Here is a 24,794-nt window from a genome sequence, read left to right on the forward strand (position 1 = left end):
TAGGGCTAGATCAGGTCACTGCAGGTGAAGAGATGGGATATTTATTTTTATTGTGGTGACTTGGGAATAGGGGCATGCAGGCCCAGTTTGACTTGAAGACTTCAAAGTCCTTAAAGCCAGTACCCAGGGTGTGGGATTTATGCCCAGGTTTAACTGACAAAACTTGCTTATGGCCCAGCTGGGGCTTCAGCTGTCAGGATTCCAGTTCCAGATGGTTCCGCCAGCCTGCGTGGAGCTCTGGTTTTGGCTGTGGTGCAGCGTTGCTCGTACCCCTAAGAGCCTGGGCGTTCAGGGTGCTTCAGCCCCCTCGGTATTAGCGGCTAATTAAGCCATCATTATTATAATTCTGTTATCTGACTCAACATTGAGAGGAAAGGCGAAGTCTCAGAGATCAGCCACGTCCCCTAGCTTGGAGCTTGGAGAGGGCAGCGCTGGCACACATGGCGGTTGCTTAGCAACAGAGAACCTCATTTAGATCCCCCCCCCCCCCCGCAACATGTCCAGATATGCAGTCATTTTATTATTTTTATTTTTTATTCTTTTCAAGATGACAAGCAAGACAAGCCTTCGGGTACTGCCAGAAACTGCAGAATTTCATAAGGTAGTGACGATCAGCTCAGTAGGAATCAAAATGTGGTAACGTGGTATACTTTTGGCTGCAAGAAAAAGTGATTTAGAGCTTTGGTACTAATGAAAAAAAAAAAAAAAAAATCTCCCAAAACTTATTGTACAGCTCCCTTGTATATTGCGCATAGCTTTGGGAAATCTAAAATTGTGAATATAGGAAAATGAAGAAAAATAACAGGGGGAGAAGAGACTATATTTCTTGATTATTGTATACTCCTAACATTTTCCCTCAGAATAAGCAGTATTTTACTATTTTGGTCACCTTCCAGTTTACCTTACTAAAGAGGTAAAAAAAAATAATAAAAAAAACATCAGAAAGCTTCTGGCATCGCAAAAGCACTCTCACCTTGGCTGGCCATCATCGACAACAAAAACTAGGCGGGTGCTCGTAAAATGGCAGACAAAGAAGAGGGATTTCAGGTTTGGTTAAAAGGGGTTTAGCTAAGCAGCTCACAGCACTTGCCTCACCACCTGGACCAGTGTTCATGCCATGTCTCAGATTAGTGTTCAGAGAGCTGATCTGGGAACAGATCTCACCAGTCCATATCCTAACCTTTCCCATTATGAGCTAAAATGTGAAGCTGATCCTAGAGTACTATTATGAGACACTTTACAAATTCAGGCCCTGGTGGGGATAGTACCACAACGCTGCCTGGCAATGCACTGTCCGGTATAGTACCTTATAGTAAAACATACACCGAGCGTTATTGAGAGTACCAAGCGGTAGGCTAAAGTGATGCCGGATATGAGCATGTGCTCAGCTAATGCTAATAATCTGAGCGCATCAGTCTTGAGTCAAATCTAATCCACCAGAAACACGAAGTAACATTAAACTGCAGGAGGTTCGGTTTCAGTAATGGATGCACATCGGAGCCAGCGTATTTTCCTGCTGGGGCAAATCCTGTGTGCCAGGAAGACTGACTTTACTGAGGTGAGAGCAGGTCACAGAATTCAATTTAAAACAACACTCATTCAGACACAATAAAGGAGTTCACAGCATTCAGCTGAAAACAACACTTATTCACAGACAAAATAAGAGTTATTTGGCAACAACAGTTTGTCAACAGCAGTCACTTTATTTCACAGAACATATACAGGTAAAGGTCCCAAAACAGAGGCTGTAGTGAAACAGTCTGCCTCCCCCATCCCAGTATGAAATCATTTCATCTGCATGAAATATGAAAAGGTGAGATGACTGTGCTGTAAAAACACATAAAACAATGGTGAATCAAATCTCAAACCACCATATCATACAGACAATGTGTCTGTTCAGTCCATGATGAGAGAGAACAGTATAGGGCGAACTTCCTCATCCCCACTTTGTCAGAGTTAAACTCTTTCCTCTGGTTCTGTGGTGGTACTGCTGCACTCGTTGAATTGGGGTTATGGCCCTACAACGCCCTCTGCTGTAGGGAGATGGTATTGCATCGGTGGCCGAGGTCACTGGGGGGTCTTGCGGGGCTGGACTGGGCCGATGGAGGGGGGCCGGTTGGTGAAGGGGTGCCACTGGCCCTGAATGCTGGGGCTGTTGGTGTGGAAGGGCTTGCGGATGCGGATGACGTCCAGGCCCGACTGCTCCGACAGCTTCTGCACCAGCGCGGCCACCTCCTGCGCCGCCTTTGAGTGGACGGCCTCCTCCTGCACGTTTCCGTTCACTGCAGAGACAACGCACAAGCACGCACGGACAAGCACACGCACGCGCGCACAGGCACACAAATCCTAATTAACTCATTTAGGTTTAACTTGAATATTGGTATGGTCATGATCATTTCATTTTATTATCCTGGCTAAGTTACTAGACTGGGACCTGGAAGTCAAGTTTGGTAGTTCAAGCCCCAGTGTAGCCACAATAAAATCAAAGCAGCTGTTTTGCCCTTAACCCCAAATTGCTCCAGGGGGAATTGGCCCCTGCTTAGTCTAATCAACAGTACATTGCTTTTGATGAAAGCATGAGCTAAATAACTTACTATTCATAATTTAACAGTAATAAGAATAATAATTTAAATGATGAGTATGCAATAGTACATAAATGAATACGTTTCAAGCACATACAATGCAGTCTTTACATAGTCTCATCATTACCTCACTTTTAAAATAAGTGAAAATACCTTTAAATGCACCAAAAAGGAGTTTAAGCTAATTTTATATTATAAAATATATATTATATACGTATATTGTCTATATGGGTGCACATTTTAAAGGGGGACTTACTGACATCCCCGCTGCTTGGTCACCGTGAAAGCATAAACCCTGAAAGTGCGTCACTACACACTGATCCATTCACAAGTAAACAGAAGCGACTCTGAATTTCACAACGTAAACAAAGCAGCTATCGTTATACAGCTTGATATTAAGTGATTTGGTGTTAATCCTTCCCAGTACTGCCGCGCGAACAGAAATGGAAGTCGAGACGTCAAACTCTCTGGAGTAAATGACGCAGTTCGAGAAGTTGAGTGCGCGACTGCCCCTGGGAAACGGGATCAAATCGGGACAAGTTCCCGAAGCTAAGAGTGTGAGCTAAACAAATCTGATCTCTCTTTTCAACGAGGCAAAAAAAATAAAAAACAGACGAAGAGAGAGATCAGGTGAAGAGAGAGATCAGGTGAAGAGGGACAAAGGGAAAAAACTCAAAAGCTCTTTTATCTCCTATCATCTATCGTCCGGTAATCCCAGCAATTACGGAATGAACTCAATCGGGAGTGTATCGGATAAAACAAACTCATTGCGGCCAGCTGAAATATGGCAATTTCAAAAGGATAAAATAAAGATGTCTGGTCTGAATAGCTGGCCGATTAGAGACCCATATATTTGTCCTTTCAAGTTTGAATTGCTCTTTTATTAATTAATAAAAAACCACACTGTCATAGGCAAAACTTTGCAAATGACCATTCAACACCCTTCCTCCACAAAAAAATAAAACGGTATGACGCTAAATTTTAAAGGGGTGTATTAGGCTAAGCCTTAAGTTTATATATTTTCATGTGGCTTGTGATGCTTATATATATTCTACTGGGTCTACACTTTGCAGAGAAAGATGATTCATTTAGTTCAGTTTCTTTGCTGGAACATTCCTCCACAGACCTTTTGTTATTATTTTTGGGCAAAATCCATAGGCTCGACTACATTCTCGTTTTTCTGTATGAAAGTGCTTGTAAATTGTACAATTGACAACCTATTCTGAGAATAGCTATACACTTAGTGCCATCCATTTAAACACAAAATGTGATGCAAAACATCTTGATCACTTAGTCAGAATCAGATATATAAATTATCACAGATATGTTCTATCAATCTTGATGAAGTAAAACAAAGTATCACCAAATGATAGATCATGTAAGTTAATGGTCTACCTATAAATAATTAAGAGAAGAAGCTGGCATGAAATCCATTAACAGATTGGGCTTCCTTGATATAGAAGATCCCAGGGTGGAGTGCTCAAAAAAGAAAGAAAAAGCAAAAGCAACACAATATGTCATGCTAAAAAATCCTGTCACCAAGCATCAAGGCCACTGAACAGGACTGGAAATGTTGGTTGTGAAAAATCATATCAATTTCCCTCCAAACCAGCGTGATATCCACATATGAAACATAATGTTTGTCCATGCCAACTTCAGGAGGTTGCACCACAGATCATTAGATCATTTTAGATCATTTTCCTGTGTGTTGGTAGATAATGATGTGATATAGAACTCCTGGACATTTGAGCCACATACATAGTGATACGAAAACAACAAACCTAATTAACAGATTATTGAAGTTGAATGAGGATACGGTAATAAAATTAAACCCTGTTTAAAAAGTGAAATACTCCACAGTGTAATGGCAATCTAATTTCCATTTTAGATTATAGGGGTGTTACAGGCGTGAAGTTACGACAGTTGGAAATGTTTTAGAAACAAAACCCACTGAGTACCAAGCACTTTCTAGAAAAGTTGATTCAGGATGTAATTACATTATTGGCATTTGGCAGACGCTCTTATCCAGAGCGACGTACAACAAAGTGCATATCCATAACCAGGGATAAGTTCGCTGAAAGAACCTAGAGGGAAGTACAATTTGAACTGCTACCTGTACAACAAAGATAAGGACGAGGGCCAATTTTTTTTTTTTTTCTTTTTTTTTTTTTTTTAAACAAGAAACAAACAAACAGAGCAAAAGTGACCAAAGTTAACCATCAAAACACTGCTTACCTAGCCAACTAAAAAATACCGATACACAAAGCAAGTCACAGAGACAACAATTAAGGTTCACAGGGAGGTAGGGAGGGATGGGGAGAGGTGCTGCTTGAAGAGGTGTGTCTTCAGCTTGCGTTTGAAGGTGGGGAGAGATTCTACAGTTCTGACCTCAACGGGGAGTTCGTTCCACCACCGTGGAGCTAGAACAGACAGCAGTCGTGAGCGTGAGGTGGAGGTTCGGAGAGGGGGAGGTGCCAAGCGGCTTGTGGAGGCTGAACGAAGAGGTCTGGCAGGGGTGTAGGGTCTGATGATTTTTTGTAGATAAGCTGGGGAAGACCCCTTAACTGCTTGGAAGGCTAGCACCAATGTTTTGAATTTGATGCGAGCCATGACAGGCAGCCAGTGGAGGGTAGTAAGCAGGGGGGTGACGTGCGAGTATTTGGGAAGGTTGAAGACCAGATGAGCTGCTGCATTCTGGATAAGTTGGAGGGGTCTGATGGCGGATGCGGGGAGGCCAGCCAAGAGGGAATTGCAGTAGTCCAGGCGGGAATGTAATGTCAACATATCCAAGATAGTGGGGTCAGGGCAAATTTCTGACATTTACAGGCAGGTCTATATGTGCCAAAAATGGCTAACTTCAATATTCAATGGGTCATATCACAGCTAATGCCATTAGTAATGAGTTTCTTTACACAATGAGAAAAAGCTCCCTGATGACTCATTTACAAATAAAATGACACCAAAAATATGCTTACTTTTGGAGATAAGATAGATACATGTTTGAATGAAGCGTCATCCATTGGGACACCCGGCAAACCTCAAATGGCTCTACTGACAAAACAAAACTGAGTATAAAGCTCAAATTTTCAGGAATTTCAATTTTCATAATTGTCCACCGAGACACAGACAGAGGAAAACTCAAGAGGTGCTGTGGTGAAACCTCTTGGAGTCAGCATAGAATGGCCCCGCTGAATGTTTTTCCATTAAATCTCTATGCTGCAGTGCTTGCTGTGTCCATATTTGAGTCAGAATATTTACACAGTCTTGAGTCTGGGTGCCAGATGTTACGGTATACAGCTATGGCCTAGCTATCATATAAACAGAGGGTGAGGGTAGGTTGACTGCTTTTCCTTAATATCTGCATTATATAGAGTAATTTCTGAAATGCTGTTCTAAGGGATTTGTATAGACTCAATTGTCTTTGGAACACCTTTTAATCTAAATAAAGATTCTACTATACACACATCAATACCAAAGTAAGACTGAAATTAGGCCACTGAGGTTCTTCATTAATTTCAGTTCAGCAAAACTGTTCTGTTGGAAGTCTGGCATAACTACAGTATGGTATGGGTGCTACAGTTTTGTTTTTAATCAGGGATAACATCAGTAATAGTATATGTGTCTACAAAATTGCAGTGAATGGCAATTTTAAACAGGATTGTCAAGCTAACATTGTCATGGGTGTGTGATTTTACATGTAAACACATAGAGACAATGTGGAACAAGATGCTTTAAGATGGTAGCTAGCTGTATATTAAAGGCATACCAGCATTCACTATCAGTATAAACCCTCAATGGGGGTGCAATAGCCTGCCCCCTAAGGGTCCAGGATCTTCTCTTTACACACACATTTCTGTCACTTAACTGGACAAATGACTGAGTTAATTGAACCTAATTAGATCTCCCTCCAGAGAATATAAGAAACCTCCTGCAGCTACCAAAGCATAACATATGTATAATAAACCAGCAACCTGAAAAACGAATTTGTTAAAAAAAAAAAAAAAAAAAAAAAAAACGATTACTGAAAGCACATTAGAGAGAGCATGAAGCACAAATGCCATGCAGACCAGGTTAACAGGTAATACCGTGGCCACCACCAGGTCTAGACTAATAGCCTGGGGACCTGTAGCATAGGTTAATTTTACAATTGACTGTGACAACTGAAGTGCCATATATGCAAAAAGCACCAGGATCAAAGAGAAAAATTTGTCGGAAAATGCGTGAGATGCGCCACCTAGCTACAGATTTGGTACGTTTTTACTATTCTACCAATCTCCCTGGTACAATAGCCGCGGTTTTTGTCCGATTAAAAAAAGACGTTAAATGTAGTTTTAGAGTATCCTGGCGCAGAAATACCAAAAATCATCATATTTTTGCAAGAAATTTCTATTATGCAAACAGTGGCTTCTTAGGCATGACGTGAGAAACCTGCGCAGAACAAAATACTCACAGTATTCTGCGACTATTTTTGGAGTCGTGCAGGATTGGGGCGAGACGTAGACCACGGTCCCCGGGTTCTTTTTAGCGAAATCCACTACACCTTCTTCTATGAATTCCCTGTGTCAAAAGAGAACATTGTTATTGCCAAGCTGACAGAGTTCGATGTGTTATTTTGAAACCTAGCTGACTGCCGAGACAAGTTGACAGACAGAGGACACCACGTTACTTTTTGTATTGTAAGCTTGCAACGGTGGGGCTAAACTGAGATACAAGTCACATCAACACAAATACTGCGTAGGTGTCATAATGGTTTGCGGTAACTTGCTGGCCACCTTGCAAATGAACTAATGTTAATTGACAGCGCAACTGACATCTATAAGTTAAGGTAACGTAGCGAATAAGTTACAGGTCAGGCCTAGTTACCCTGTATCTAGCCAACTACACAGCTGGCCAACAAACAACAATACTCTGCTAATTCAGTTACGATTTCATAGGTAGACGACAGAATTATTCTTATTACAATGTGGTTAGCCCAGCTACATGGCAGATATCTTAATTACCTGACTCCCCGCGAGCTCGGTGACTTCTTTGAGAATATAAGAGAGATGCGCTTCAGCTGACAAACGTATCGCCCCAAGCCATTTTGAAGGACACTCTGCAGAAAGCGACTTGGTGTACCCCTCGATGTCATATTTATATAATAACAAGGTTGCTATCTAGCTAGCACTACTTCACGCTTACTCGATTACTTAATTTCTTTAGAGGACATTTTGAAAGGGAGAACAAAAACTGCCATGTGAAGGAACAGTACGCCAATATTAAATTCCGGGTTGATATTTGGCAGTCATTATCTTTGGACCACCACAAATTGCTCACTCAGTGTTGCTCTTTAATTCAGTCTTTAGATCAAGTGGGGTATACACTTTACATAATATAAACATTGTGCAATTATTATTGTAATCATATGAACGATCATAAATCAAGATTTAGATATGCATTTTCTTTAGAGAGTATCGCTGTCTTAACTTTCACACGGACTTATTTTGAAGCACACTTCTATCTACGCGCGCACGTGAAAGAAAATGCCCCCTGAAGCTGAACACAGTTTACGTAAATAATATGAAACAGGTTGGTTTACGTTCTTTTACGCTTCTATTGTGTCGTACATCTCGGATTAAAGAATGACTATGGTAGTGTATTTTAGTAATTCCTTTCTGCTCAAAAGCAGGTCATGCGAAGTTGATAGCTAGCTAGCTGGCTAAATGTAATGTATAGCTTGCTAGATAGGCGCTCTGCTTGTTGCTATGCTACAAATATATGCACACACTCTAAAGCTTAGTATTTAATTTAGAATACTGTATTGGTAGTGTACGGAATTGGTGGTTGGTGATGTGTGTTCCGATTGCTAACCTAACGATGAAGCAACGTTGAGAACGTTATATAAATTTGCATTCGGGTATTTTTAAGTTGTTCTTTTCATGTTGCACATAGATTACGCTCGGTGACGGATAGCGAACATGTGGAGGTTCAGCTCTGTCCCGAGGCGGATCTCCTGTCTCTTCCCGCTCAGAAAGGCGCGGACTCTCAGGCACTTTTCCATTTTTTTGGTGAAACACAGCACAGTTTGGCCTGCTTCTGTGCGGGCTTCCCCTGTGTGCCTTCGCTTACCCCGCCTGGCTGAGGTCAGTTTTTCCAGGAGCTTCAGAAAGAATGCCACGTCCACATTGGATTTCCCTATCACGCCTATCACTGTGACAGACATCAAGCAGTACCTGCGCTCCAAGGACATCCCGTTCCACGATGGCTACAGCTGTTTGCACGCACCCAGCATCTTCCTGGAGCCTACAGAGGCTACTGGAAGGGACGCGTTCACGCTGTTCATTGATAAGACCACAGGACAGTTTCTGTGCAAGGAGACGCTAGTGGAGGGCAGCTGGGAAGACCTGCAAGACTGCATGGAGGTGATGCGGCAGGACGGTCGCTCATCCCTCAGCCCCAACGTGCTGCTGGGATACCCGGAGAGCCCGGAGGAGGAGGAGGTGAGGGTGATGGAGCTGCGTGAGGTGCAGAGGATCTGGTCGGCCTCCGTCTCCTTCTCCGACCTTCTGGATGAGGAGGCGCAGCTGGTCAAAACCATGTTCCAGATGGCCAAGGTCACCAACGCCACACTCAAGCGGTTCGGCGTGAGGTTCTTTAAGCCCACCAAGAGCCTGGTGTTTCCCTGGTTCGGCGGGCGGGACTCCAGCTTGCGGGGGCTCAAGCTCCTGACGGCCAAGTGCGACCAGGACGGCTCCGTGACCTACGCCGACGCCACCTTGCCCAAGCCGTCGGCCTACCACAACCTGTTCGGCCTCCCGCTGGTGGGCCGCAAGGACTCGGAGGTGGTGCTGACAGGCCGGGAGGTGGACGCCCTGGCGGTGAGCCAGGCCACTGGGCTCCCGAGCCTCACCCTGCCCCGGGGGGTCAGCTGCCTTCCGCCCGTCCTCCTGCCCTACCTGGAGCAGTTCAAGCGGGTGACGCTGTGGCTCGGCGGCGACATGACCTCCTGGGAGGCCTCCAAGATCTTCTCCCGAAAGCTCGGCCTCAAGCGCTGCTCCCTGGTCCGGCCGGGGGAGGAGCAGCCATCCCCCGGCGAGGCCCTGGAGAGGGGCCGGAACCTCTCGCGAATACTCAAGGCCTCCATACCCGCCAGCCACAAGTCCATCGTCTCCTTCCGCCAGCTGAGGGACGACGTCTACGGGGAGCTGGCTAACACGGAACTGGTGGCCGGGGTCAAGTGGGGCCGCTTCCCCGACCTCAACAAGATCCTGAAGGGACACCGGAAGGGAGAGCTCACCGTCTTCACAGGTACCGTTACTGCCTCTGTCTGTCCATTCATTAATCCGTCCCTCAGCCTAGTCTGTGTTTGCGCCTCTTTTTTTAAACATTTGTCATTTGAGGTGAATTTGACATACAAATGCCAAAATGACCATGCAGCTGTAAAATGCAGACCTAAATCACATCTCAGAGTGCTGTAAAATTGTTGCAATTCTCAGTCCTTGCTGGCTTTACTAAAATGCTCAGTGAGCATTGGCCTGTTGGCAGCACACTAGGCAGTTTATGGTAAGCTTTGAACAGGCTCAAATGCAAATACTGCATATCAGTCTGTTCTAGCATTATCTTAGCCACTTCATATATGTGCTTGGTTCACTTCCTAAAATCCATTGTTTCTTCTGTTATTCTTTATTTGTCATTGTGCTGTATAACTTTGTGCAATATATTCAGTTATATTGCTAACATAAAAATGCCAAAAAAGGACATTATTTGTACAGGCCAGGGCCAGATAATGGGCTAATCACAAAATCTCAGTGCAATGGTGGGCGGTCGCCAAGGTAACTGAAGTTGTTTTTCTCTCTCCTCTCCAGGTCCCACGGGCAGCGGGAAGACCACTTTCATAAGCGAGTTTGCCCTGGACCTGTGCAGTCAGGGCGTGAACACGCTGTGGGGCAGCTTCGAGATCAACAACGTGCGTCTCGCCAAAATCATGTTGACCCAGTTCTGTATGCAGCGACTCGAGGACAACCTGGAGCAGTATGATGCCTGGGCGGACAAGTTTGAGGACCTCCCCCTCTACTTCATGACCTTCCACGGACAGCAGAACATCAAGTAATTCTTCTAGGAACTCTTCTAGGAAGCCTTATGTGCGCTGTAACTGTGCGTTGATTGAACCAAACACTTGCAGACGGATCTTGGATTTTATGTAGTACAAATTATTATAAAAGCACTTATTTGTTAGGCGCAGTTCCTGCTAACGGTTACAGCCAAAAGTGGTTAACAAAGGAAATGTTAAAATGAGGCAAAATGCATAAAATGTGAATAGCAGTAATTAAAGGCAATACAAGTGTCATAATATTTAGAGAAAAAATTACAAATAATACAAATACATTTGTATTAGAATGACGGGTCATGATCTGTGGGACATAATATTTATATTGCACAAAATATTTTTAAAATAAGTATTATGGGAAATATAAGTGTGGATGCAAGTAAGTGTGAATTCAGGGCACCATAATGTTTGGGACACAGCAATGTTATGTAAAGGAAAGCAGTCATGTTTTGTATTTTGTTGCATATACTTTTCATGCCATGACTTCCTGATGTCTGTGACCTATCAACATCATCTGGATATCTTATTTTCAGGTTGTCCTAAAACTCTTTGCATTTAAATGGATCTCTATTGGAATTGGGGAGTGGGAGTAGATTCAGCTGTAAATGCAGTATGGAACACATTTGTTGGCTAAATGGCTTCTAGTCATCAAGGGTCCAAGGTATCAAAAGAATCTTCAGGAGTTATTTATTTGCCTCTGCTCCAAATTGTGGACTAGAGGCAAATAAATGATAGGTCTTTGTCCCAAACATTATGGAGTGCACTGTAGCTTATATAATTGCTGACTCCACCTCTGTCTCTACAGAAATGTGTTGGACACCATGCACCATGCTGTGTATCTGTACGACATCAGCCACGTGGTCATTGATAACCTCCAGTTCATGATGGGCCAGGAGAACCTCTCTGTGGACAAGTAAGGTCCTGACACAATCGAGCGCCACCTGTAAACACAACGCTGAACCATGAACAGATTGCCGGCACTGAAGTCGAGGGGTTTCTATAGAACATGTTTGTTCACACATGGCCATCCCCTTATTATAAAGAAAATGATAAATGGCTATTTAAACTTGTATTCTGCTGAAAATTGTGATAAATCCGCTGAAGAAAGTGCCTTTAGGCTCAGATAGCCACAGAACATACAGTTGAAGTCAGAATTGTACGTACACCCGCCAAATCCATTTAAACTCCGTTTTTCACAATTCCTGACATTTAATTCCCTGTCTTAGGTCAGTTAGGATCACAACTTTATTTTAAGAATATAAAATGTAAGAATAATAGTAGAACTAATCTATTTCATCTTTTATCTTTTATCTTCCCAGCGGGTCAGAAGTTCATTCTGTTAGTGTTTGGTAGCATTGCCTTTCAATTATGTAACTTGGGTCAAACATTTCAGGGAGCCTTCCACAAGCTTCTCACAATAAGTGGCTGGAATTTATTCTATTCCTCCTGACAGAACCGATGTAACTGAGTCGGCCTCGCTTTTTCAGTTCTGCCCACACATTTTGTATAAAATAGAAATGGACTGCAATCTGTAATTCTTTGCAGTTTTTCATAAGCGACAGCCAACAACTCAGAGTGCCTGCCTAATTTTTGGTTTATGTCCCTCGGTATTTTGTTCAACAGCCTACACCACCAGTGTTGGTTGTGACATAAGGTCAGGACTTTGTGATGGCCCTCAAATATCTTGGCTTTGTTGTCCTTAAGCGATTTTGCCACAACTTTGGAAGTATGCTTTGGGTCATTGTCCATTTGAAATAGCCACTTGTGTCCAAGCTTTAACTTCCTGGCTGATGTCTTTATATGTTGCTTCAATATATCCACATTATTTTCCTTCCTCATGATGCCATCTATTTTATGAAGTGCACAAGTCCCTCTTGTAGCGGAGCACCCTCACAACATGCCATCCCCGTGCTTCACGGTTGGGGTGGTACTCCCAAACTCATCCTTTTCCTCCAAACATTGCTGAGCAGCCTTTCAGGTTATGTCGATATAGGACTCGTTTTTATCTACTCGGCTGTAGATACTCTTGTACCTGTTCCCTCCAGCATGTTCACAATGTTTTTTGCTGCTGTTCTGGGATTAATTTGCACTTTTTGCACCAAAGCATGTTCATCTCTAGGAGACAGAATGCGTCTCCTTCCTGAGCTCTTTGACAGCTGCATGGTCCCATGGTGTTTATACTTGCGTAATATTGTTCGTACAGATGAAAGTGGTACCTTCAGGTGTGATGGAAATTGCGCCCAAGGATGAACCAGACTTGTGGAGGTCCACAATTTTTTTTTTCTGAGGTTTTGGTTGATTTCTTTTGATTTCCCCATGATGTCGAGCAAAGACGCACTGAGTTTGAAGTTAGGCCTTAAAATACATCTACAGGTACACTTTTGACCCTCTGAAATTGTGATATAGTGAATTCAAAATGAAATAATCTGTCTGTGAACAATTGTTGGAAAACATTCTTGTGTCAGGCAAAAAGTAGATGTCCAAACCCACTTGCCAACACTATAGTTTGCTAATATGACATCTGTGGAGTAATTAGAAATTACTTTTAATGACTTAAACTGTAAACTTCCGACTTCAACTGTAAATACTATATATTGTGTATTCAAAAAGACAAAACCCACAAAACTGTCTTGGTTGAAGCCTGTCAGTAATGTCACATTGTGAGAAAGCTCCTGTACACTTTATGGGGTTCCCTCTTTACCTCCTCCTTGCTCTTTGTGATCAGTAGCCCAACTCTCCCTTGACGTCTGCTTGCAGGTTCGCTATCCAGGACCGCATCATTGGGGCCTTCAGGAAGTTCGCCACACACAGCAGCTGTCACGTGACCCTGATCATCCACCCCAGGAAGGAGGAGGACGACAAGGAGCTGCAAACAGCCTCCATTTTCGGCACGGCCAAGGTCAGCCACGGAGCAGACCCCTGGCCCGGGTTCCCCTGGCCTGTGTCATAATGAGAGATGTGCTAAAGCGTGTGGCTAACACCCATAATTATCTGTCAGGCCGATAATTTAATTTGACACACTGGAAAAGGAATCGTGATGATGTCCTGGATTTAATCACATTTGTTCTTGCCCTCACTCAAATGCTAATTTTTATTATTCAGCCACATCCAAAATTAGCTTACCAAATTGAGTGCGGGATGGAAAAATCTAGAAGTTGCTCTGACGACAGCAGACTGCTCCTGGGCAGAGAAGCGTATTAGACTAATTGAATTTGTCTGTGGTTTTTTTCCTACAGGCCAGCCAAGAGGCAGACAACGTGCTCATCCTCCAGGAGAAGAAGTTGGTGACCGCCCCGGGCCGGAGGTCCTTGCAGATAGCCAAGAACCGCTTCGATGGAGACGTGGGCATCTTCGCCCTGGAGTTCAACAAGTCCTCCCTCACCTTCTCTCCTCCCCAGAAGGGCAAGAACAAGCTTCGCAAGGTCAATGGCGACAAGTCTGACACCCCGGAGAAGGTGGAGAAGGTGGGGAAGGTGGAGAAGGTGGAGAAGCTCCCCCGGGCCACAAAGGCCCCCAAGGTGGAGAAAGGGCCAGCGAGGGTAGGGGGGAAGGGTGCTGTGGGGGGCTCTGCCAAGGGTTCGGCTGGGGTGGGAGGGGAGAAGCAGAAAACTGGGTGTGAGGAGGGGTGACCCAAACTCCGACTGCACGTTGAGGTTTGCCTGACTGAAAGAGTTCCGGTTAAGAGTATGTGTTCAGAGAGGCACAAGGTATGACTGAAAGCATTTCAATTTATGCTGTAACTTGTAATGGACTTAAATCATTTACATAATGTGAATCAACAGCTTATTGGCGAGGTGTTTCATGGTATATCTACCATGGATGATTTTTCCTCTGAAAGGAGTGTATTTCTATGGTTTCTAACTAAAGAGTATTTTTTCATAAGGAAAGTAAGTGGTAAGTGACTACTGAAGAATGAAATTCAAAAAGCACTGACAACCTTGGTCCATTTTGAAATAAGAGTTGGCATTCTTGCTTGATGATTACATTAATGCACTGGTCAATATTACTAATTAAATTAATTAAAATAACTTGACAAACGATTAATCAGTTACTGATTTAAGCCACACCAACCTCCCCAAAAGTATTGAAATGGTTGAGGAATGTAAACATTGACCATTAAAAGCATGTGTTGGAAGTTTTAACCAAGACTGCAATGAAGATAAGCTATCTTCCGTTAGTACTACATATATACTGTGAAAATGATTTCACTTCTTGGTATGGCATTTTCATAAAATGATACTGGCTGATATTGATCAGTGTTTCTTCTTTAATAAAATATAAAAAAGAAAAAAAGAAAGTGTATTTCTTTTTGTTGACTGCATTTACATATTATGTCCACGAGAGGGCATGTGCGTCAAAGTCAAGGAGAGATACTCGCACAGTGACGGTGTCCTCGGGGAAGGTCTGAACCGTTATTGTTAGGCTGTGACAAGCCGCGATCTGGAAAGACTGCGTCACACAGTCGGATCATATCTGTAATTATAAGCCCGTTAGAGCAGCTTGACCAGGATTTAAAATCTATATTTATTTCCTGTGTATTTTATCTCGTGATATTATTGTGTTCAGTCCCATGGGTCGGCATGGGGGTGGATGCAGATATTAATAATACAAGTTATCTGACAGCTGAGAACAAGCTACACCTTATTGCTTCGTGATTTGGGCCTTTGGTGTTGTGTTAACGTGAAGCTTTGTTTATAGTTCAGTGCATCCCGTTTTCTTTTTTAATGCACTGTTCGGCAGTAGTCATGTAATATTTATGGGAGGCAAAATATATATAACTTTTATATTTCCCAATTTTTTCATCACCAAAATATCAAGTTATGTTATCCTATTCTTTAAATAACTTTAAAAAACCTTTTTACGGCATAACATATAGGCCAGTACTCTGAAATCGGTTACCCGTTTTATGCTGCGCTAAGCATGCAGAAAGAACTTGACGTGGCTTAGTCGATTCTCGGTGAGCATATTTCTACTTAAGTTAGCACTTCCACAACGTAGTAACGACAATACAAGTGCCGCATTGATCCTATGCTTTAACCGCAAGCACATCCAGCAAAATCATAGGCCTCCAGTCCCCCTGTTCTGCTGGCCTTACAAATAATTGATTGGAAAGAAAGGTCTCAACAACAATTTGGCATTCTCAAAGAAGCGGTTAAGAGATGCATCAGCGATATGTCTTACTGTGGAATGCTGGCCTCATTAATTTTTATCCCTCAGTTATCTCCTTATCACCCCTTGTCCTCAACCAAGGATGGTCAAATGGCACACCATATCCAGATTTACCAGTGGTCAAAGAGGATATGGGCATCACACTCTTTTTTTTCTTCTGTGCTTAATTGATTGAAGCAGTTGATTACACAGTTAACTTGCATCATCTGGTTTCTTGAATTGGAGCTGGTTGCTCATAAATAGAAAGCAGCACAGCTTGTGGCTCTCCAGGGCCAGAGTTAGAGAAGCCTGTTCTTTTGTATAAAAATGTATCCATTTTTATTGTTTATACTGCGTCAAACTTGGCCTGTAAAGTTTTCTGGTGCTAGTCAGGACCATTCAGCATAATGATTATTTTAAAGACTTTTAGTTATTTGCTATGGATTACTGACATCCTTTTAGAGAAACGGCTATTTTGCCATTATTCTGAACAAAACTTCTTTCTAATGATCGAATGTTACATTCTGAAAATTCCCAAGGATGTGTTGTCTTTTCTGTATGCTAAAATACATCAATATTTTTTTAACTGTGCTGGGTCATATGCAGTTTGTGGGTGGCAGGTTTACCAACCACATTTGGACATTCAGCAGATGGTCTTATTTAGAATGACATGCATAGAAGTGCATATAACAAGGGCAAGGCCAGGCATAAATAGATTAATCACAGTGAAATCAACAGGTCAGAAACACTTCTGGAGGCAGGCGTGGAGGTGTCAGTGACTACTCTGCAGAACGCTGCACAAACAGATCTACGAAGGCCACACTGCAAGATGCAAACCACAAGTTAGCTGGGAAAATTGGATGGCAGGTTACAGTTTAAGTAAGTAGTACCTAAAAGAGCATACAGGGTTCTGGAAAAGGTGTGGACAGATGGGACAAAGATTGACTTCAGAATGATGGCAAGAGCAAAGTGTGGAAGCTAAAAGGAACTGCTAAAGAACCAAAACACCCCCTTATCTCCCCCCTCATGCTGGCTCACTAATGCCTTCATTGATAACATAATGGCTGATAGCACCAGCAGAATTAATTTTGAAGTGTACAGAAGCATCTGCTCAAGTTGAATCAAATGCCTCTTCATTGGATGGTGCTTCATCCCACAGCAAGGCCATGTTCCCAAACATACAACAGTGCTCTCTTTCTTCTTAAAGATGTTCGGTAAGTCAGTTGTTTGGCCTATGTCACTGACTGTGTTTTTTAGGCTCATAATGGCTTCCTTGATATCCAGCTCTCGTCCTCATGTTGACAAATGCCAATAACAGACTCCAAAGGCAATCAAAAGCCTAGAATGAAGACTAATACTGAAAGCATTCTTATACCTGAACTAAGAAAGTGATTGAATACACCTGACTAATCAGAAACAGCTGAGACGCCAACTGTCCAATTACTTTTGGTCCCCTAAATTGAAGGGACCCGATATGGATGTAAATACCTTCAAATTGAAGGTGACAGTTTGCACTTTAACCTCATATTCATTGCTTCATTCAAAGAATATTTCGGAAAACAGGTGGCTGGTAAGCCATACTGTCAAGCACAGAGTTTATATGGCGGTTTTGTTTCGCAGCGTGTAGCCGAGCAGGTAATCAAGGCAAGAGAGTGGGGTATTTGTCAGAAGAGCAATAGCCTTTTGTTCCTGAGCTCACTTAAGCCGGGCTTCTAAGTGGAGTAAAGGTCGATTGTTAGACGATCCCGTACCCAGAAAAAAGGGATTACATCTCATCTCACTGAGTCACGGAGGGTGTCTCCTGCGACCGTGGTCTCAGTCCCCGCACTGCGCTACGACCGCTGCCTCCGCAGATGCAGCTGCGGTCGGGGTTGAGTAAGGTACTGTTTATGGGTCCAGAGGCAGAAAGGGCCGTGGGGATTACCTAAAAGCGGGTAACGTGAGAAGGGTCCGCCCACTCCTTTCCAGTTCCCCGTTGACTCTGGTGCCAGAGACCACTCCGGCATGGACCTCGGCCATCAATCATCTCATGGGTTGATAGGGATTACGCGCGTGATCGATTGGGGAAAGTAATGTTTGCTGTCTGCTTTTTGGGTTCGGCTGGCTGGGGCGCGTGTGTGTGTGGGGTGTGTGTGCCAGAGAAAAACACACAGTCTAATTTCCAGGTTGGCTGTGTTGGGGCGAACGGTCTGAAACCAGAGCTGTGGCCTTTTACCAGAATATACCTCCTGCACACCAGGGGTTGGAGTTTGGTGTATTAGGCCAGTGGATACCAGGGCTAGACAAATTACAAATCCATGTTACGTCTCTGATAATTTGCTAGTACCAATTTTTGGTAGCCCAGGTATAGAGTACCCTTTGTTTTATACCCTTTATTTTACTTTATTTAGGAGTAAGTGAAATGTTTGGAAGGAAAGGGCCTGTAACCTGTGCCTGTTGATCTAAATCTGTTGATTTTGTTTGAAATACTGCTACTGGATAGTTTATATTGTTTTTGACATTACTAGTTTAGTGAAGGGTCTAATGAAAAATAAAGAGGTCTCGCAGACTACAGTGTGCCACCAGTATTCAAACAGTGGTTCAGTGGAAAATCTCATATGGTTCCATGTTTCACTGACATTCTGGCTTCTTAGCTATTTAAGGATTGCTTTTTGGGTGAAACACCTTTTATGGTCGCTGGATAGCTGTGAGCCTGACAAACGTGGCTAGGGTGTGCATCATTTACCTGCCAGGCTGCTGGACACATGGCTACATGAAGGACTAGTGCTTTTAACTTGATGCACTGCTGCAATGAATTTTACAGAAAACTGACAAGGGGAAATGATAGGAAACGAAAAGCTCAGATGTGAATCAGTGCTTTAGAAATGACAAAGTAAAAATGCCAACCGAATGCTGAGAGGGAAGCGGCCCTGGAATGTGAGAGGGAAAAAACGAATCTGATACGTGTAGCGTGTTCCTCTCTTTTCCACTGCTGCGTCCAACTCCGCCTCTGACTTGTTCAGGGTTTACGCTCCCTTTCCAACTGGCATGAGTTTGCCGGCAACCACTACAGCATATTTTACATGGGAAATGATGGGAAAAAGAGATTACAAAAAAAATCTATGCCCTGCCACATGCTTGAAATGCAGCCATTTTGTAGTTGCTGCAACTTGCTGCAAATGAAGAATGAGGTCTCTGTAGCTTATTTTTGTTTAAGTGTAACTGATATCAGTCCTTGTCCCTGTTAGGAGCAGTAGTTGAAACATGCAAAAAGAAAGGAGAAGAGGTGTACCACGCTTAGAGAATGTGAAATCATTCTTGAGTAAGGTGCACGGATGAACATATTTCTGTTATGGTCCAAATGGCAAATGAGACTCAAAAGCAGCTTGGGATCTCCAAGGTTGGAGTGAAAATGTTAGCTCTCCCAGCAATTGACACTAATGCTAATGCTTGTGTCTGGCCAATGGGCCAACACAAAAACATCAAAATCCACCAAAAAAAGTGTTGGGCCGTATATCAGCTATTTCATCAACCAGTCAATTAACCTGCCTTTTTTCCCACAATAAACCAATAAAATATTCTGGTTTAGGGCTCTTCAGCATCAGAATTATTGCGGAGCATGGTACAAATAACACGCCCCCCCCCTTCCTTTAATACTGATATCTGGGCATCCTCTGTCAGTTTGGGAGATCACTTGTTAGCAAATGCTTCCTCTGAAATTAGTGCCTCCGGCTGCTGTTTTTCGTCTCTCTGCAATGCACCTGCTGAGCTGTGCGTTTATCGTTCTGGAGGAGTGTGCAACTGATGCAAGCGGACCACAGACACTCCATCAGCCAGAGTGCTTGTTGGTCAGTGATGAGGCAGGGAATACTGTACTGATTGAACACACCCTCCCTCCCTGGGGGATACTCTAGCTAAATGTGCAATCACTTTTCAGGTAACCTGGCTACAGTATAGCTGATACTGGCTTAGTAGCAAAAGTGTGTTTCTATTTGTGGACCTCATGTGTTTAGAAATGTAGTGCAGTTTCTGTTTCTTAATCTTCATTTTTCTTATTTTATTTTTACAATGTTTTAAACGAGTGCAGTCAAAAGTTAAATATTGAGTCAGGAAAGAAATGAAAAAATATGTTTCATATCTGGAACTTCACACACTAATGCCTCACGGCGCGCACGAGAGGAAATATTTTCCAAAGTGAAATTGAGGTCTCTCACGTACACAAAAATTTATAGTCTGCTTCTGGCTTGCACCGAAGCCCCAAGCAGGCTCGCAGTTATGACCCCTTCAAGAAATGAGCGCGATTTATGTCTGCCCAGTAGAACCCGCTTCAAATGACTGTAGCTTCCATAATTTACGCTGCGTTACCCAGAGTTCAGAGCAGAAGGCCAGGCTCTCTGGCCCGGTGTGCACTGGGAGCTGCACTGGGAGCCTGGGGGCTAGCATGAGCCTGGGGGCAACCACGTTGCTGTGTCTGTGTCGGCAGATGGGCATTTTCAGATACACATGACAGCACCAAGCTCTTAGTTCATTTCATACACTGTATATTTACACACCCATGCACACAAGAATGTACGTGCGCGCACACACGCACGCACGCACACACATATAGTATAATAAAAATACAAATCTGATATATATATATTTTTTTAATTGAAAATCACATCTCTATACCTTCTTTTACCCTCAGGTTCACCCACGGCTCATTTTCAAGACAGACAGCAGTCCTACTGTAGGGTTTGCTGATGTGCAATGAAATACGGACTTCACCCTGACTGATGCAAATTATCCTCTTAAGACCCGCCAATTCATTTCTGTGCCCTGTAGGGGACATAAGTCTTTACTCTTAACCTCAAGAACCATACTATATGCTATACTATACCTACCCTACCAGGGACATTCAATAAAAGTAAAAAAAAAAGAAAAAAATTTTCACTACAGAATGATTTTATTGACATCCAAGACACTTGCCAATACTTGTAAATGCAAATACTTACAATTCTTCTTCCAGGTCTCAGGAGGTTAAGTACACAGTACACACTAACAGTTAGGTCAGTCCACCAGACTGTAGTACCCGTTCTTAACAGTATGAGGTTCTAAGCCAATTCGACTGGATTTTACATGAACATAAATGAAAGGGCTTTTCCTCCAGGGTACCCTTCTTCATAGTTTTGCTGTATCCATTGCACTACACACTTTCACAGCACTATTGCAGGATTGCTATAATGTGTTTTTCCACCTTGGTTTGAGTTGATTTTGGTTAAGAAAAGACACACATTTCATGCTGTGCTTACTGGGCCCTGGGGACGATATGGACATTTTCCAAAAGGTCAAAGGATACCCAAGTGATCAAAGAAGCAGAGAAAATGTTCCGATAGTGCACAGTAGCCAATAAGTAAGTGTAAATAAAAGCTACACAATGATGTTTTGAATGTAACTGAAAATAGCATTGCTGCTCTTAACATTCTCCAGTACTAATTGCAACCCTAATGTAATCTTAACCGTGTCTTCATTGACAGATTGGATTCAACAGCTGGAGGGATAAGATGGCTGCCATATTCTTTAAACTTAAGGTCACGTTAAGAGTTTAAAAACCTGAAATATACATAATATGTAAAATAAATGGCTTCTGCAGACTTGCAAATTCACAAGCATTCCAATCATTCTGGTTCTGTGTGAACCATGTCAAATAAAATTGAATTTATGCGGCGAGAGTTTGGTCTGTTTTAAACATCACCCTTGTTGCATGTAGATTACAGGTTTCTGGTCCTGAGGTTTGCATCTATGCACCAGCCTTGCCTTTCCACTAACAGCCTGGGGAACAGACTGTGGCCTGAATCAAAGCAAATACAGCTGGACCCAAGGGACCAGCCCTGCTGGAACTGTGGAATAGCCTTATTGCGAATATGAATATAAAAATTGAGGTTGGTTGGGGGTTTGATCCCAGATACGGCTGCAGTCGATGTCCCAAAGAACTAAACCCACAATTCCATTTCAAATTAAACATGCTTAAAAGCTTAGCTAGGAAGATGGCATGTTTAGCTGAGTTCATGAAATGTAGTGGAAGTTTTCACTGTATATATGTACCTATGTTTGCTCAGTTGTTCCTGTCTAAGTATAGGACCTATTCAAAATGTGGCTGGTGAAAATGGTGAAATGTAAACAAAAGCCTATTTTCGGCCATTTTGTTCTTGATAGTTTCCATCCACATTTTTCCAGTGCTGCACATTTTACTCAGTATATATGAAAGCTGGAAAACTGGCTTCACTAAGCAGTGTTGTGCAGTGTGCAATGGGTTTTCATGAAGCGTTTGGGACTTGCCTGTGGATGCTAGTTGGTACAGGCTCATTGTGGGCTCTGGGTGTTCCCATGAGGGGGGGGGGGGGTATTTTTTTGTTACCATGACTCATGGACTTGAGGGAACTTGAGACTTGTAAATTCTGTCAAAACCCTCATGCCAAACCAGTAAGGTCCCTGAACAGTCAACAGCACCTGGACTCTTTTTTTATATCTCAGGCAGTTGCATGGTTCATGATTTATGCTGCGTGCTGTGTTGCAGGTGCAGTGTCCATCGTTTGCCCTCTGTATTTTTCTCAATTGAGAAATCCCCTTTTGTGACTCATTTGTGCTTTAAAAAAAGGAAAAGCACAAAGTGTTTGTTTTTTTCTTTTTTCTGCGGTAAACAGCTATTGATACTGAAAAAAAAATCCTGTGCCAATGTTCTTAGTTTTATGCTCTGAAGACTTGTTTGCTCTTTTTTGTTTGTTCTGACAGCTCTTAACAAGAGCTTTCATGCTGTGAATGCTGAGTGAGTACCCGGAGTTAATAATGGAATGGGTGGGATTAAAGTAACTCCCAAATTGAGACTTCTAATTACTTAAAGAGTCGAATCTCGGCAATCTTTTAAACCCAAATACATACTGTAAATAACTACACTTTAAAAAAAAACATTCTTGCAAAAATCAATTTGCCTTTTCCGCCTCGTCCCATTAAATATAAGAAACCTCTGAATGAGAATGGATAGGGAGCAGGGAGATACGTGGATATGGAGAGATAGGCAGGTTGTGAACTACACTGAAGAACTTAAGGAAGCACCCTGACTTCTGCCCCCTGTTGGCCCTCCAGGGAAATGCTCACAACTGAATTCAGTGTTTGTCGTGTGGGTGAATTACCTTGGCTCTAATGGCCAGGGGGAGGGGGACTCTGTACACTGTATAGTATCTCTATGTGCCTATTTGTTTGCAGCTGATGTGATGCGTCCCTTTCAGGTAAGCCCTTCTCTGGTTACTTCATTACTGTTGGTTTTGTTGTTTGTTCCTTGGAGCAGAAGGGGGTGGAGACGTATGCTTTGAGTGGAGGTCATGTCCCCACAGACTAACCTTTAGTCATTATAGATAAGGCACTCATATTTCCATTAGCCCTGCACTGGCATAAATTCAGAAACTGCCCCTCCCCTAACCCCGCTTCTACACCCAAGAACACTTTTTAAAAGAATAGTTGTTTTCTGTGAAGCCTCATCGCCCAGAATAGTTGTCCTCTGTGTCTGTTTCGGTTTGTGGTAGAGGCTCTGAAATCACCCCTTTGGGGAATTGTAGTTTATCTTTCGGTCTCTTTTTATATTTGTGGCTCAGATTTAAGGATAGAGGCTGTTTTTGATATAGAGCCTCTATCTCCTGATTACATCTAAAAACTACACAATTATCTGCTGTGTTATTCGTGAATTGATTCATTTGCCTGGATACGCTTGGACAACTCTGTTAACCGTCTGAGGTGACCCCTCGCTCCTTTTCCCCTTTGACTTTCTCAAACCCCCCCACCCCCAACCCCATTACTGCCTCTGAGCTTCAGTGAGCATGTGTGGCTTCATTGATCAGCTACATCTCGTTCTCTGCTCTAGAGAACCAGCGGAATGAGGCATTGAGTACTGTGGGTGGTACACCAAACATATGCTTGAAACAGGTAACCTGTGAGTTTATGTGAGTTACACAACTCTGAAGCACTCCACCCTGCTACCCCTACACCTCTATCTTAAATTGGGCCTCATGCATAGTCCAACTCTTCCCATAGCTGAGGCTTCCCTGTTTAGAGTTCTCTGCTTTGAGTGTCCTTTCCTAACCTGTAACGGCCAGCGAGCTGTTTGCAGCTCCCTTGGGTGGTTGCTGTCTGAATAAAGTTGAGAGGACTGAGAGTCACTTGGCGGAACAAGAGCTGTTAAAGCAGTTTCCTGTCCTGTTCTGTCTCCAGTGTCTACCCTGTGTCTCTCATGTGTCTCCTCTATGTCTCCTCTGTGTCTCTATGTAGTTCCTCAATTTCCCTTCTATCTGTTGTGTCTCTTCTATGTTTCTAGTGCAATGTCATGCTTGAGAATTACTGTATACTGCCTATATTTGTACATTCTACTGACATGAGTTGATAATATCAAGTGCTTTGGCTATCCTGAGTAAAGAACTAAAATGGGCCCTTGAGCAAGGCCATTAACCCCCTCACCCCCAGGGGGGATTGGCCTCTGCTTAGTACAGTATAATGAAGTCACTTTGGTTAAAAGCATCAGCTAAATAATTGTATTGTTGTGAATGCCACCTCACAAAATGCCACATTACTTTACAGGGAGACCAGACTCCCACAAGAAGGGTAGAGAATTTAGGGCTATAAAAGACTAGGTGGGGCTTACTTCTGCCATGGAAGGAGATAAATGAAAGCTATGTCTGGGCGACGGTCGGCAAATGCTCCATTAAATCTTTCCACTCATTCATTTCTTCTCAGATATCTGTCTGTGTACACATCAGTCAAACCTCCCCGTGTGACGGGAGTAATCAAACTGGGATGTGGATAAGGATCCTCGCAATAGAAGCGTGCTCACTCCTCATACATGACAGGGTCTCACAGAAGAGCAGATAGTGAGAAGAGAACTCATATGTGCTGATAAGCAAAATGTACACAGCTGCTAACAAAAGAAGTGGGTCAAAGAGGACGATCCAGGTGATAGGTTCATGGAAAGGAAT

The 24,794-nt window shown here is 43.0% G+C and overlaps 2 protein-coding genes across 3 annotated transcripts; one reads left to right on the forward strand and one right to left on the reverse strand.

Annotated features, from left to right (window-relative positions):
- Nucleotides 1–1,683: 1,683 nt before the first annotated feature.
- On the reverse strand, nt 1,684–7,843 carry mrpl43 (mitochondrial ribosomal protein L43). Its single transcript, XM_061231376.1, has 3 exons — nt 7,583–7,843; nt 7,033–7,139; nt 1,684–2,282 (listed from the first exon to the last, which is right to left on the reverse strand). Exons 1-3 carry the CDS (start codon nt 7,711–7,713, stop codon nt 2,068–2,070), a joined length of 453 nt encoding a protein of 150 aa, XP_061087360.1. The 5' UTR covers nt 7,714–7,843; the 3' UTR covers nt 1,684–2,067.
- Nucleotides 7,844–8,067: 224 nt separating this feature from the next.
- On the forward strand, nt 8,068–14,935 carry twnk (twinkle mtDNA helicase). 2 transcript variants are annotated; one of them, XM_061232273.1, is made up of 6 exons: nt 8,068–8,150; nt 8,514–9,869; nt 10,427–10,667; nt 11,474–11,581; nt 13,426–13,567; nt 13,905–14,935. In XM_061232273.1, the coding sequence occupies exons 2-6, from the start codon at nt 8,540–8,542 to the stop codon at nt 14,295–14,297; spliced, it is 2,214 nt and encodes a 737-aa protein (XP_061088257.1). In that variant the 5' UTR covers nt 8,068–8,150; nt 8,514–8,539; the 3' UTR covers nt 14,298–14,935. The 2 variants fall into 2 exon arrangements, with proteins under 2 accessions (XP_061088257.1, XP_061088258.1); XM_061232274.1 differs by having other exon boundaries at nt 8,144–8,212.
- Nucleotides 14,936–24,794: the final 9,859 nt, after the last annotated feature.

This window comes from Conger conger, chromosome 2 (genome assembly GCF_963514075.1).
Source record: "Conger conger chromosome 2, fConCon1.1, whole genome shotgun sequence".
Lineage (NCBI taxonomy): Eukaryota > Metazoa > Chordata > Actinopteri > Anguilliformes > Congridae > Conger > Conger conger.

Excerpts from the sequence above, each read along its gene's own strand:
- mrpl43 (XM_061231376.1), bottom strand. The coding sequence starts at position 7,713 with ATGACATCGAGGGGTACACCAAGTCGCTTTCTGCAGAGTGTCCTTCAA. Across the intron at positions 7,140-7,582 it reads CCGAGCTCGCGGGGAGTCAG|GGAATTCATAGAAGAAGGTG; the intron begins GTAATTAAGATA and ends CTTTTGACACAG. Across the intron at positions 2,283-7,032 it reads AAAAATAGTCGCAGAATACT|TGAACGGAAACGTGCAGGAG; the intron begins GTGAGTATTTTG and ends TTGTCTCTGCAG.
- twnk (XM_061232273.1), top strand. The coding sequence starts at position 8,540 with ATGTGGAGGTTCAGCTCTGTCCCGAGGCGGATCTCCTGTCTCTTCCCG. Across the intron at positions 9,870-10,426 it reads AGAGCTCACCGTCTTCACAG|GTCCCACGGGCAGCGGGAAG; the intron begins GTACCGTTACTG and ends TCTCCTCTCCAG. Across the intron at positions 11,582-13,425 it reads GAGAACCTCTCTGTGGACAA|GTTCGCTATCCAGGACCGCA; the intron begins GTAAGGTCCTGA and ends GTCTGCTTGCAG.